Source organism: Thunnus thynnus, chromosome 8 (assembly GCF_963924715.1).
Source record: "Thunnus thynnus chromosome 8, fThuThy2.1, whole genome shotgun sequence".
Taxonomy (NCBI): Eukaryota; Metazoa; Chordata; class Actinopteri; order Scombriformes; family Scombridae; genus Thunnus; species Thunnus thynnus.
This window is the reverse complement of record NC_089524.1, coordinates 22,633,707-22,646,684: the sequence shown is the minus strand read 5'-3', so window position 1 is coordinate 22,646,684 and position 12,978 is coordinate 22,633,707. Positions and strand designations below refer to the sequence as shown.

The 12,978-nt window shown below is 41.2% G+C and overlaps 1 protein-coding gene across 2 annotated transcripts in view; it reads right to left on the bottom strand.

The window, feature by feature from the left end:
- ssbp4 (single stranded DNA binding protein 4) overlaps positions 1-7,994 on the bottom strand; it is an 89,623-nt gene extending 81,629 nt beyond the window's left edge. The window contains exon 1 of one of the 2 annotated variants that reach the window (XM_067597234.1): positions 7,822-7,994. In XM_067597234.1, coding sequence (XP_067453335.1) covers positions 7,822-7,877 — 56 coding nt within the window. In that variant the 5' untranslated portion in view covers positions 7,878-7,994. The remainder of the gene's footprint in view (positions 1-7,821) is intronic. The other variant, XM_067597235.1, reaches the window with a different exon arrangement.
- Positions 7,995-12,978: the final 4,984 nt, after the last annotated feature.

Here is a 12,978-nt window from a genome sequence, read left to right as displayed (position 1 = left end):
CTGACAGCGATGGTGTTACCTGCTAATGTTATTGACACAACAGTGCCAGAGCAGTGTCCACGCAGGGGTTATATATGCTCAAGTGGCGGTGTTGGTGTCACAAAAGGAATATTATTCAGTTCCAAAGCTCTGTGGTGGACATTTTGACATTTCTCCAAAAATTATTGGAAAGAGGCCTTTCCTTTTGCACTATTGAAATCTATCTCTCAGCTATCTCTGCCTGCCATGTGGGATTTGACGGAAAATCCCCTGGCTCCCACCCTCTGGTGATGCATTTCATGAAGGGTGTACAGCATAAAAGGCCAATGCGCAAAATCATGATTCCCCAGTGGGACCTTGCTCAGGCTCTAGATACCATGTGTAACACCTTTTGAGCTATTACAGTCTGTGGGCATTGATATGCTTTTGTATAAGACAGCGTTCTTATTGGCCCTGTGCTCAGCGAAACATGTGGGAGACATCCGTGCGCTCTGTGTTCATCCTCCATGTTTACAGTATCGTTGGACAGCTCTATGGTGATACTGCGTTCTAATCCCATATACATCCCTCATGTCATACAGTGCATGAACTGACATCCGTTTCACCGCCCCCATCTGCATTAACCAAGCAAGGGAGTCTGCATAATCTATGTCCAGTGTGTGCGTTGCACGTGTATGTTGAGCGAATGTGGGACATATGCACAATTGACCAGCTTTTTGTCTGTCTTGCTAACCCAGTTATAGAGAAGACACTTTCCAAGCAACACCTTTCTCATTGGATAGTAGAGGCCATCTTGCGTGCTTATACCTGCAAGGGTGCACAGATGCCTGGTAGTGTGCACATGCACGCCACCAGGGGTATGGCCCCATCTTGGGCTCTTTTTAAAGAGATTTCAGTGGAGGATGTGTGCACCGGTGCGAGATGGGCTTCTCCAAATACATTCATGACGTTTTACTGCCTGGATGTGACAGCCAAGGATGTCATTCAGTCTGTGCTCTCAGCAGGAAGGTGATGTAGCTGTGTGCTAGTGTGTTGCCATATCCCCATACTGACGTATTGCACCCTGTGTGCCGACCAAACACGAATTGGAGGTATTGCATATAACCAATGTTCCCTAGAGGAAGGAATCAAGGTACAACACAAGTTAGCCCCTCACCACCTATTGGCTCGGTGAAGTGCAGTTTCGATTGAGGAGCAGAGACTGTGCAGGGTCTTTTGTAGCCCCAGGGGAAGGCGGGACTCCACCTGCCTGCGACACTCTCATTGGCTTTGACAGGCGTTTTAAGAATGGTTCTTCAGGTTAGTCTTGCGAGGACGCAATCCCCATACTGATGTGTTGTACCTCGTTTCCCTCCCTCAGGGAACATTGGTTACATGCATAACCTCCGGGTCTCTATGCCCTAGAGATGGGCACCTGCCCCGACTTTAATACATTATTTAAAAACACTCATTCAATCCAGGCTTCAGGGGACACCTTTTGTTACTCTGTCAGAAGCAGTATATGTAACTTGGCTTAGGAGAAGACTTTTTGTGAGCTGATGGAGCAGAGCCCGAGGAAAGCCAGGTAGATAAAGGAGACATGGGGTTGGGGGTGGGGGGTACTGTACAGGGGCGCTGTGTCAGAGGAACACTGAAGGTCAGGGCCTCAACTTTTCCTCTGTGGATACTGTAAAACTGAATTCATTCCCTCTGAACTCGGCACTAGTTACACATGTCACTCAGGAATAAAAGATGAGATGCTTACAAGACAAACCGCAAGTAGTCCACTCCACATCTCGCGTTTCCTCTACTTCACATTTCACTCTCTCTCTCTCTCTCTCTCTCTCTCTCTCTCCCCTTCCTCAGCTAAAGATGTCCATAGATGAAATTCAACAACAACGTATGTGGATGCAAATTACATGATGAGAAGTAGGAGATCAGTCTGAGCGTGAGGAATAACGTTTGACCCGTGCTTTGACTCGATATCAAGGTTCATGATATAAAGCTGGTGTGTGAGTTAACATTAAAATGAGCCATAAAGCCAAGCGGTGCATCTGTTATCTGTTTCTCACGCTCCCTCTCTTAAGCTACAAGATCATTCGCACCATATAGCATCTTGGTGGGAGTGGAGTTGAAGAAACAAAAGAAAATCTACACCACCATTTCTGATTTTTTTTTCCTTTCTAACCTACCTCACCTCATGCAGACTAACTAGTACTTTGCTCCACGTCCACACATCAAGGAGATTTCTCCCACTGTCTCGTCCCCAGGAAACACACCTGACATTTAGCCCCAGGCTGCCCCATCCAGCATTCCCTTTCCTTCAATTGCCTCCAGAGACAAGGGCATCTCAGCTGAGTTTAGCCAGCTAAAGCACCGACAGTTAGCAAATTAACTTTCATGTCTTCATTTCAATAATTCAACAGCGAGAGCAGGGGCACGGTGAGGTAAGGTATGCATGGAGGAAGTGATGGAGCAGGATTAAGCAGGCCTGCTACCACATCTGTTTTCATATATAATCTACATCTTTCAGAAAAGAATACTGACGTAGGATGCATAATTTATATATTCAATGGCATACTGAATGCAATACAAAGGGTAACTGGATAAAAACACAAAATATTATTTACTAAATATTAAATATTTATAAACATCATATAAAAGCAGTATAGATCTGAGTGTGTGGTAGCAAATGTAGCGATCTATCACTTGAAGGTTAATGAGAGACTCAATGCTTGTTTGAGACACCTGTGATACTGTGAAGCTGTTTCACTAAAGCTTATTCCCACTGCACACACTGTTTATATTTGCTTGGCTTTGTTATGGCAGTTCCTTTGTCAAAACAAATCAGTGTCAATAAGTGTGTTAACACACATGGCTCTAGCCATGGGTTAATCCACATACTGTCACACACACACAGGCGCATACATGCATCTGCGCACAGACACACACAAAGAAATAAATATAGTCCTCTCACTCTTCTACCAGCAGCCCGGGGTTCACTCTTTTAAGGTTACCTATCGACACACTCACCTGCAAATGTCCTCCAACCTCAGAGTTTTACTGTCTGACAACTTGTTCGTTTTCACCAAAGTTTGATTGTCACTTACAAAAACTCAGGAGAAAGGGCAGAGAAGAAAGATTTATAATGATTTGCGAGAGAGATTATATTGACGTAGCTGACATAGTTTTGTTATCACCAAACCCTCCTCCCACAGCAGTCGGTGAGGACAACAGTCCTAACTAACTTACCAAGAAGAAAATTATTCAAAACTTTTGAAAGAGTCATTTGTTTTCTATGTCAATAGAGACTTTATGTTTAAGGAACACATAAAGTCTTATTGACCTGTCCTCTGTTCAGATACATGCTGCTTTTCTCTCTATGCTAATTAAAGACATACCCACGCTCTTAAGGTCTGTGTGCACTGTTGCCAAACTGATTAACAACTTCAGGCACGTAGCCTCAATATTTATACTGTCTCCTTTATTTCAAGTGAGAAAACTAACAAATTTGTGCAGATGCACCCAAAGCAGCTGACGAAAGGCAGCATTAATTGACTGTTGACATATCTGAATGAAAGCACAGTCAGCCAAAGGGTGCCGAGGGTAAATCAAGGGTTTCTTTACTTTTAGTGCAGTGTTTCTGCCTATGTTAGTGCGCAGCTCTTTATGCTTCCCTCAAAAGGCTAAAATGCAGATGGCAGAGCCATCTGTGTAGAATCAAAACCATGCATTCAAACCTGAAGATCCCCATTAAACTGCATGTAAATACGTGGGAGGAGCCAGAGGAGGAGTGGAGGATGTAAAGAAACCCATGTTCAAAACAAACTGATTAACTTTACACTTGAAGTTCTTTTCCCAAACACTCCAAATCACACAAAAAAAATGCCTGTAAACAAACGCAGAGTATTAAAAAACAAGCAGAATTCTTTTGGAAACTAAGGGCATACTTTTAAAAAAATGAGTTAGTTTGATCAACCTATTAAATATTTTTGTGCATGGCACCTTTAATTAAGATGTCTGATTCATCAGTGCACATTTCAAAGAGGTTCCAGTTACTAAATAATAAGGTCACATTAATATTGAAGCTGTTGTATTACCCCTGTTCAAATTAAATTAAATAAAACACCAAAAAAAAACATGTGGAGAGTAATTAATTTCTTTGGTCGCAAGGGCGCCAGTTCTTCCTCTACCTTTATTATTATTAGCGTGCTTTCTTTTTTACTGAATGTCTGATCACAATAATGTTTCTCAAGGGTGGCCAAAAAAAAAAACAAAAACAAAAAAAAAAAAAACACTTCACTCCTCCTCGTGCCTGCTACCTGTGATCTCAAGACAGTGAGTCCTGGCAGCTGAATTCCACTTGTATGGCGAGGCCTTGGCTGTGTGGAGGAATCCAAGTGTGAAATGTATGTGTGAGTGTTTGTTTTATGTTGTATTTCTGAACAAACGGGTTAGATTCAAGGCTTGGTTTCAAGGCTTTAAGGGACATAAAAAAAAACACACACACACACACACACAAACTGTTCACACACGGCTTTGTGCACAATGCCGCAAACACACTTGAGCTTGTATACTGGAACATTTTGTATGCCAAACCTGAGAACTACTGTATCCTATTCAAGTGGCTGATAACTGAAGTGTTCAGCAATGTAAACACAGGAGGAGCAAACCATGCAATAGAGAAGCATTTGCTTTGCTTATTAACCTTTTTAGAGCCTGCCGCTGCACACCTGTACACACCAGGTCACTCGCAGCATGGCACACACTGTAACAAACCTCACAGGCCTGTTAAGATAATTCACTTGTTGCTTGAAATTAAAAGAGACAGTGGTGTAAAAAATGATTATGATTATGTTTCTCTTGGCTGTTCCATATCTTCCCAAGTTTTGTTAATCCATACTTTTTATTCAACAGCTTCAGCTGCTGGCCGTCACTCAAAATGACACCATGTTGCCAAGAAAAACAAATAAGTGTGGTGTTAGAAAAATACGCGTCCCCCTCTCTGAAATATGTGTAAATACGTACAGGAAAAATTCAGGGAATTTTAATGAGACAAGAGTCATTGCAACCACATGAGAAATCTAAATACTCGCATCAATAAATATTCTCCTCTGCAACTTTCTTCCGTTGTAGCTCTAACGGCTTCAGAGTAACTCACGTCCTGCCGAAACCCTTGTGTTGTCTGACTGCTTTCAACTGTGCAAGGAAAACACCACTGTGGACAAAATTGCATTTATCTTTAGTCTCAACAATCAACAAGTTTCATGCTCTCCATCTAACTTCAGTTTAGTGTCAGAGTTTAAATTAAAAAGACTGGCACACATACAAAAGCTATTTTGTATAACAGAGGGAGAATAACCATTCATTTATTTGATTAGAGCTGATTTACAGAAGCAGCTCAAGTGTGTATTTATTATGTTTGGAGTTTATCTATTTCCATAAATGTACGTATGACTCGGAAATCAATCCTCTGAACTGCAGCTGTGATGTCACACTGAGTCTGCCTTAATCAGATACAAGTCCATCCGGGGTGCCCTCTTTTCAATATCTGAATATGTAAAGACTCATATGAATATGTAAATATGAATATGAGTCTAATTCAGCGCTGCATTGAGGCAGCTGTTGTGAGCTCCACATTTACAAGGAAACATGTGTTGGCCCTGCGGGGCAGGTTAGGGTGACAAGACAGGTGAGGGGAGAGGGCAAGCATTGTCCATTATGTCTGGACAATACCTATAGGCCTGTGACGCACACACACACACACACACACACACACACACACACACACACACACACACACACACACAATAAAATAAATATATACAAAAATTTAAAGAATATATTTACTGTGGAGTTTCTGATGTATGGGGAGTGAAAAATACATGCATATAAACACTAAAATAAAACAAATCCAGTCATTTTGTTATTCACAAGCAGCCTTTACACAGAAGTATTCATCATTTCCAGTTCTCAAAAGACTTGTATTTCTTATGAGTTAAATTATTAATCCTCCTCCTACACTATCATTTGAAATACATGCTGCCTCTGCACTGATTTCACTCCCAATAACACATGGAACATAATCTACACTGCTTGAACAAGCAAGTGCAACTAAAAACTGCACGGAAACAGTATTTTAATCATCCTTGAATCAATCTATTGCGGATAAATAAAACAGAGGCACACAAACAGGTGTAAAAGCAGCATAGCATCTGCTGATGGTTCATATGCAACATTAAAGCATCATATGCTGGTTCAAAGGTCACTCTGCCTGCTGTTCATGAAGCCACATGGGACTGTTTTCATTTAGGGATTCACTCCTCCGACTCCACACAGACACAAACACACACAGAGCTACTCAATATTCCGATAAAGTGACGTGAATTCAGAGCAAAATTAAACGCTTGTGGCACTGGACATGCACAAAGTCGCATTCAAGGAAGCTTACACTAAGCACATAAGCAAGCCACATCTCTAGAAAGCTCATCAAAAGCTAGTCAATCCAATATGACAAGGCAACGCATCAAAAATTACAAGAGAGTCTCTAAAGAAATTCTGTTTCTATTGCAGATGTTTGAGGTTCTGTGTAGCAGCACAGCCTCTCAGGACCTGACAGTGTTTTTAGATTACAATTGCAGCTCAGCGGGGATCCCTGCTCACGCCTGTAACCTCGGACTGTTTAGAGCTTAAAAATAGCTAATGATGATAAAAGATCACACTGATCAAAAGTGCTGTGATGCAAAGAGGGTCCAACTCTTTCGATGGTCCCATACAGAAATATTCGAGACAGCATTGATTGTAAGAACAGGCATGAGGAGCAGTGCAGGCTTTAGTCTAAAAGTTGCATTAGCTTAATTCAAAAGTATGGATGCATGCACTGACAAATGTGCTTTTTTTAAAAAAAAAAAAAAAAAAAAAAAAAAGAAGAAAATTTAACACTAACATAAAATCTAGCCCCCCCCAAAAAACATGATGTAACTGCATTGTCTTTTAAAAACCACACCACAGGGATTTTTGCAACATTTCCAGACATAATAACCAAAAAGAATCACGTGCTGATCACACATCCATCAATAAAGCTCTTCTTTTATAATAATACAGCTCAATTCGTGGCAGCATGACTGACTCTCCTTCATGTGAGTGGATGCTAAAAAGTTTACCACCGCTGTATGACTGCTGAATGGGACAAAACTTTTCCCTTCATCATCGCCAGGTTTTTGTTTGTTTGTTTTTTTAAAAAATATTGCACCCGGCGTTTTCACACTCAAAATAAAACAGCAAACATCCCGATCAAGCTGCCCGTTTCTCCTTCTAAATAAACCCCACACAAAATAATTCAACCATCCGGCTGCCTCTTCTCCTAAACTTCACCAGAGACGACCGAGCGGTGCAGAGGGAGACGAGCACACATATAAACCCCCCTCATCCAAAAACATGTTTCACCACGAAATGAAATGAAAATGCGCTTCAGTGCTGCAGAAGCGCGCAGTCCCCAACAACAATGCATCATTAAAATAAATGCATTGCTCTCTCTCACACAGAAAGGTTGAACTTACTAGGGAGAAGCGTGCGCGCCATGCACAAACACACAATATTACTTAATATCCTGTGCATAAGTGCAAAACAAGAGGGTTAAAAAAAAAAATAAAAAATCTTAAAAGTTTAAGAGGCGCACCTCTAAGGTGGTCGGAGGGGAGGGGAGGGGAGGGGGGCGCACGGAGGAGCGCACTTTAGTACAGTACGCTCCTTTTAAATTACAGTAGGCTACCTAGTTTAGAAAGTTGGACTCCCCTCCTCTGCCCCCCTTCGCCTGTATGATAAGCAGGTAAACTCTTAGATATAAGCGCATAATTCACTTACTTTTCTCTCGCTTGGCTATCGGAAGGGACGACAGCTCCTTTACCTTTGGCGTACATGCTGGATTCTGTTTTAAGACTTTTGCCCCACTCAACACCTGTCAAAGAAAGCAGCCAGGAAAACGCTCCATCTCCATAGCTACCCCTTTAGTGTTTTTCCTCCCCCCCCCTCCCCCTTCTCCTCCTCCTCCTCCTCCTCCTCCTCCCCCCACCTCCCTCCTCCTTCTCTCTCCTCTCCCTCCCTCTCTTTCTCTCTCTCTCTCTCTCTCTCTTTTTTTTTTTTTTTTTTTTTTTACATCTCCAACATTGGCCACAAATCAGGCACAGTTTCTATTGGGGGGACTTGAAACCGTCCTCTGTTGGATTTTTTTCCCTCCTCAGCCGCTGTTCCGCAGGCCTGCTCCTCCTCCCTCCGCTGTGCAAGCGGTGGGGGCTCCTTAAAGGGAAACACACACTTCTTGTTTACTGACCTCAGAAACATGAGGAGAGAAAGGGGGGTGGGGGGTGGGGGGAGAAGATGGGGGAAAGGCCTGCCGGGTATAGGCTCTGGTGTTCGGGCCAAGCTCCTTTTGGGAGGCTGGCAGTAGTTGTTCATGTTTCTTTCCCCACAAGACATTCCAGAGGTTTGACTCCAATTGGATTTTAGGAATTTCACTCACACTAATGAGGACACTACACACATTTTCAGACTGTTTGCACAGATTGTTAACTATGGAAGTAATTATTTCCCATGTTTTGTTACAGTGTGATGTGTTCTTGAAGTAAGGTGTTGTTTGACATGATCACAAAATATTTATGGCCCTTTATAAGCTCAGGAAACTGTTATTTTATGTCAATAGTCCAATTATTTTTTGGTATAATTTGACCATAGGAAATATTAATCAGCTGGCAGGTGAACTATAAAAGGATACCTCTAATGATGTTTTCAAAGTAAATTTTCTCCTCATATTATTAATGTAAATTTGACCACTGGAGTGCTTTCAGCCCAGTGTCCCAGGAGTTACGTTAATCAAGCGGTGGCTACCACAGCTTGAGAATGAAGCCAATATAGAAGTACCTTAAAGTGCCATATCCCACTGATGGTGGCTAGATGCTGGCTCCAAAAAATCCCTGGCTCTAGTTGACTCTCATGACTCACATTCTCTATTTCTCTCTCTTTTTAGCTAGTCATTATGGTCTCAATTGCTAAATTCAGGCCCTCTAATAAGTGTGCTGGTGGTCATTTGATTCACAAGATTTGAAGACTTATAGTGGGCGTTGATTGACAGTTGTGATTGACAGTTCGTCAATCACAGCTCATTTGGCATTGAGTTGGATTATTGTTGCAATAGGCTATTTCAGTAAGTTTAAGCACTATGATAACTGCCCTGTTAGCATGATTTAGCTAAAGTAGCTAACATCAGCCCAAGTCTGCACCACTCGGTGTTTCCAGTAAGCTAGTGTTTGGTTCAGTCAGTGGTAGTGGGGCGCATTTCCAGAGCAAGAAAGACAACTCCCCGCACTCTTTATTTAGAACATCCTGGCTCCAAACAGAAAAGATGCCGCTGAACGTAAGCCGCAACTCTGGTCTTCAAATAGGCTACAACACAAACCAATGGGTGACGTCACACCTCGCTATGTCCATCTTTATATACAGACTATGGTTAATATTGGATGATTCCACACTTTATGATTCATGTCCAGTGGCAATCCTCAGTGCCGGTGCAGGAAGTAATGTACCCTTTACATAGCTAGCTAAAAGGTAAAGGTGTGAAGGTTGCAGTGGTGAAAGGACGTTGTGTCCAGCTTTAATTCAGGAGACTAGAGTTCCTGCAATGAAAATTTGTTTTTTTCTTCGCCGTAATCATGATTTTTTCATTGTAACCATAAGTTTAAGTTTACCGTAGCATATTTGCCTTATCCACATTTTCTGTCAAAACCTTGTAGAAAGAATTTCAAAAACATGGTCACATCAATCAAACATAGCATTAATTTGCAGAATCCGCCAATATTAACGTTCGTGTCTGGCAGATCGTTTCTTAGCTCCAAACAGCCAATGTACCCAGATGTTAGCCAAGGTTTTTGCCCTCATTTGCTTTAAAATCCACTCCAGACAAGTTTTAAGATATAGAAAAAAAATACTCTGTTTGGAATGATAATTTGTATTTGTATGTGTTTTCCACAAAAAAGCTCAGTTAACTAATTAAAAATTCATAAAACATCTACTCCTTTCTCCTCGTTAAAAATTAGGAATCTATATATATGCAAATATTTTGTACAAGATGTCTCTTACTTCACTGTTAAGTCCTTTCTCAGCGTATGTGCACTGAAGACTTACATTTTCAACATCACACTTCTGTAACTTGCATACTGGGCCACCATTGGCTCCAAACTCATTGTGATGTCATAAATCTTGCTCATAGGCCCCCCCCCCCCCGTCAAACTCAGAGGTTTGGTGAGTACAGAGAAACGTTCCCCCCTCAGCAGATTCATGTGAAAACAGCCTTCTAGTGTCAGTCAGATGACAATAAGAAAAACACATTTTTGAGTGGAGGGACACTTTAAACATTTTCAACTATCGACCCATCCCTTTTTTCATGCCGCTGGTCAGTCCTGCGTCACCCGGAATCCCACAAGTCCTTGCAAAGTGATTTATTCATGTCCCAATAGAAAATGAAGAGGCTAACTTCGCGTCATGCTGCATTGAGTGTGTCTTCACGGTTATAGACTGCAAGTAGCCACAGCAACAATATTTCATCATGATTGATTTTAAATTTAACAAATTTGAACACAGCCTCTCTGCTAACTGGTAATGCAACAGCACTGTGTTTCACATCATGGAGATTTATTCTGGCATGCTTTTTCATCATGGGGTTCCTCATCTCACCACACCCATTAGTTTTAAATATCAGAACAGCTCACTGTGTATCACTGCTTGTGAATTTAGCTTCTCATAACACTAGATTCCATTTAGTTTGGTATGAAGATCGATTTGGCAACCAACCCTTCATTTCCCAACACACGGACAATCTGTGTTGGAGCCTTTGAAACCAGGTCTGATGACCCATGATATCCCTGCATCAAGAAACCTTCCACAAGACATATGGGATTGTAACAGGGTCAGGTGGTGCGACACATTGTTTTCTACTCAGTGGTCAGCCTGTTATCACTCGTCCCATCAAACCTCTTTATCAAGCAACCCATATTACACACTTGGCTCAGACGCTGATCTTGCTGTGGGTCATCTATACAGGTCACTGGACACAGGTAAACACTTTTTCACCAGTTCTTGACCTATACTTACTGTGAAAGGAGCAGACATTTATAACGAGTTGGGAAATGTTTACAATATACATCATATTGTCAAACTGGTATGAGTATTGAGCCTTTAAAAGAAAAAAGCCCTTATTGATTTTTACTTATACTGGTGGGTGTTTGCCTGATAATAATCACTGACTGAGGTCATAGTTTCTGCACCTTTTTATTCACTATTATTTAACTCAAACCAAGAAGTAATCATTGTTGTGTTCTGGTCAGAATAAAACACAAGCAGCTCTGAGGTTTACTTCACCGAAACTGCTTTCCGAGCAGCAAAGGAAACATGATCTTTTGTTATTCCGATGATTAAAAAATCAAAAATGAACGGGTAGGATATGAATCCAGAAGCGATGAGTTAATCAAGGGCGTTCTAAGTTATCACAAGGGAGGCTTAAGCAGCAGTCTCCTGTGCCAAGTCGTACTCGTTGTTCTGCATAGAGAGAGATCGCCCCACAGTCGGAGCACAGCTTCCACTGTACGTTTCACATTTTGCACAAGGCCACAGTCTTGATGAGATCTTAAGCTGATTTCTTGTTAGCTAAAAGGGGATTGGTTATTATTATTCATTCCAACTCTGACACCCCAATGACCTGACGGCAACCCACTTTCCCTGGCACTCTTACACCTCCGACTCCAATTACAAAGCAGCTGTAGGGAGGTGACACTGGTTGTTCCATATCACCGAATGTGACCAGCTCTGTATAATAGCATCTATGATTAGCTTCTAGATCCTTAAAGTAAGACATGTATGTGGTATTTGTCAGTCAGGCCTAAAGGCACAATGTGCTCTTTAACTTTTAATATCCTATAGCAGGCTGACTTATCAGGGTAGTTTACTGCTCACAGATATCAGTGTATGAGAGAGTAAGAGACACATGGCAGGAATCAGATCTGAAGTATACAGAGAATTAAAGGGTAACTATAAATGATATTTGTGCTCTTTATTTGTACTTAACAATTGTAAGTATTAAAAAGCAAAAAGTTAAATGGGATTCAACATCATAAAACAATAAAACATGAAAAAGAGATAGATAGAGTAGAGTAGTATTAGATAGAGTTTCATGAAATTTGATGACAAGTTCATGTTCACTCAGGAGGAATTGTGATAACTTTGGTGATTCTTAACTTTCCATCAATTGCCATCATCGAGTATTTGGTTTATGACCAAAAACCTGCAAAACTAATGACGCTGTACTTAGTAAATGTGGGTATGCTAACATGCAGAGCTACGATGTTGAACATTATACCTGCTAAACATCAGCGTATTAGTGTAGTCATTGTAAATTAGCTTTTAGCTTAAAGCTTTACAGACCCACTAGTGAGGCTTTAGACTGGGAATCCACATCAAAGGTGAGATGTGAGTGGCACGTAAGAACGACTGAAGCGTCCATCCAGCCTCTGTTCAGTCCAATTAAGTTGGCTCCATGAGGATTATACAGGAAGAAAATAACACTGCTTTTATTTACTGATTCACTCATTTTATTCATTATGCCATTGTGACCCAGGGTGCTTTTCCAATCATTACCATTAATAAGTTCACAACATACAAACAACAGGAGTTTTGTGTGATTTTAACAGTTGCCTATTGAGATTACACTTCACTAATCGCAGCAATGCAAAAAACATTAAGTGTGAAAAAAGGCATGCACGGTTGGGGGGGGCTGTAGTGATGCGTATGTCTGGGAGTCAGTGTGAATTGTTACATTTGAAACATGGAAGCAAATATATTGCATGAGTCGGGCAATAGGTCTTATTTGGCTGTTGATTGTTAAAAACATAAAATCAGCATGAGTTTTCTGGTAAATACACATCAACTTAGGTCCTGGTCATCACATGTTTTGAAAAGCTTCAGTTATTTTATCAG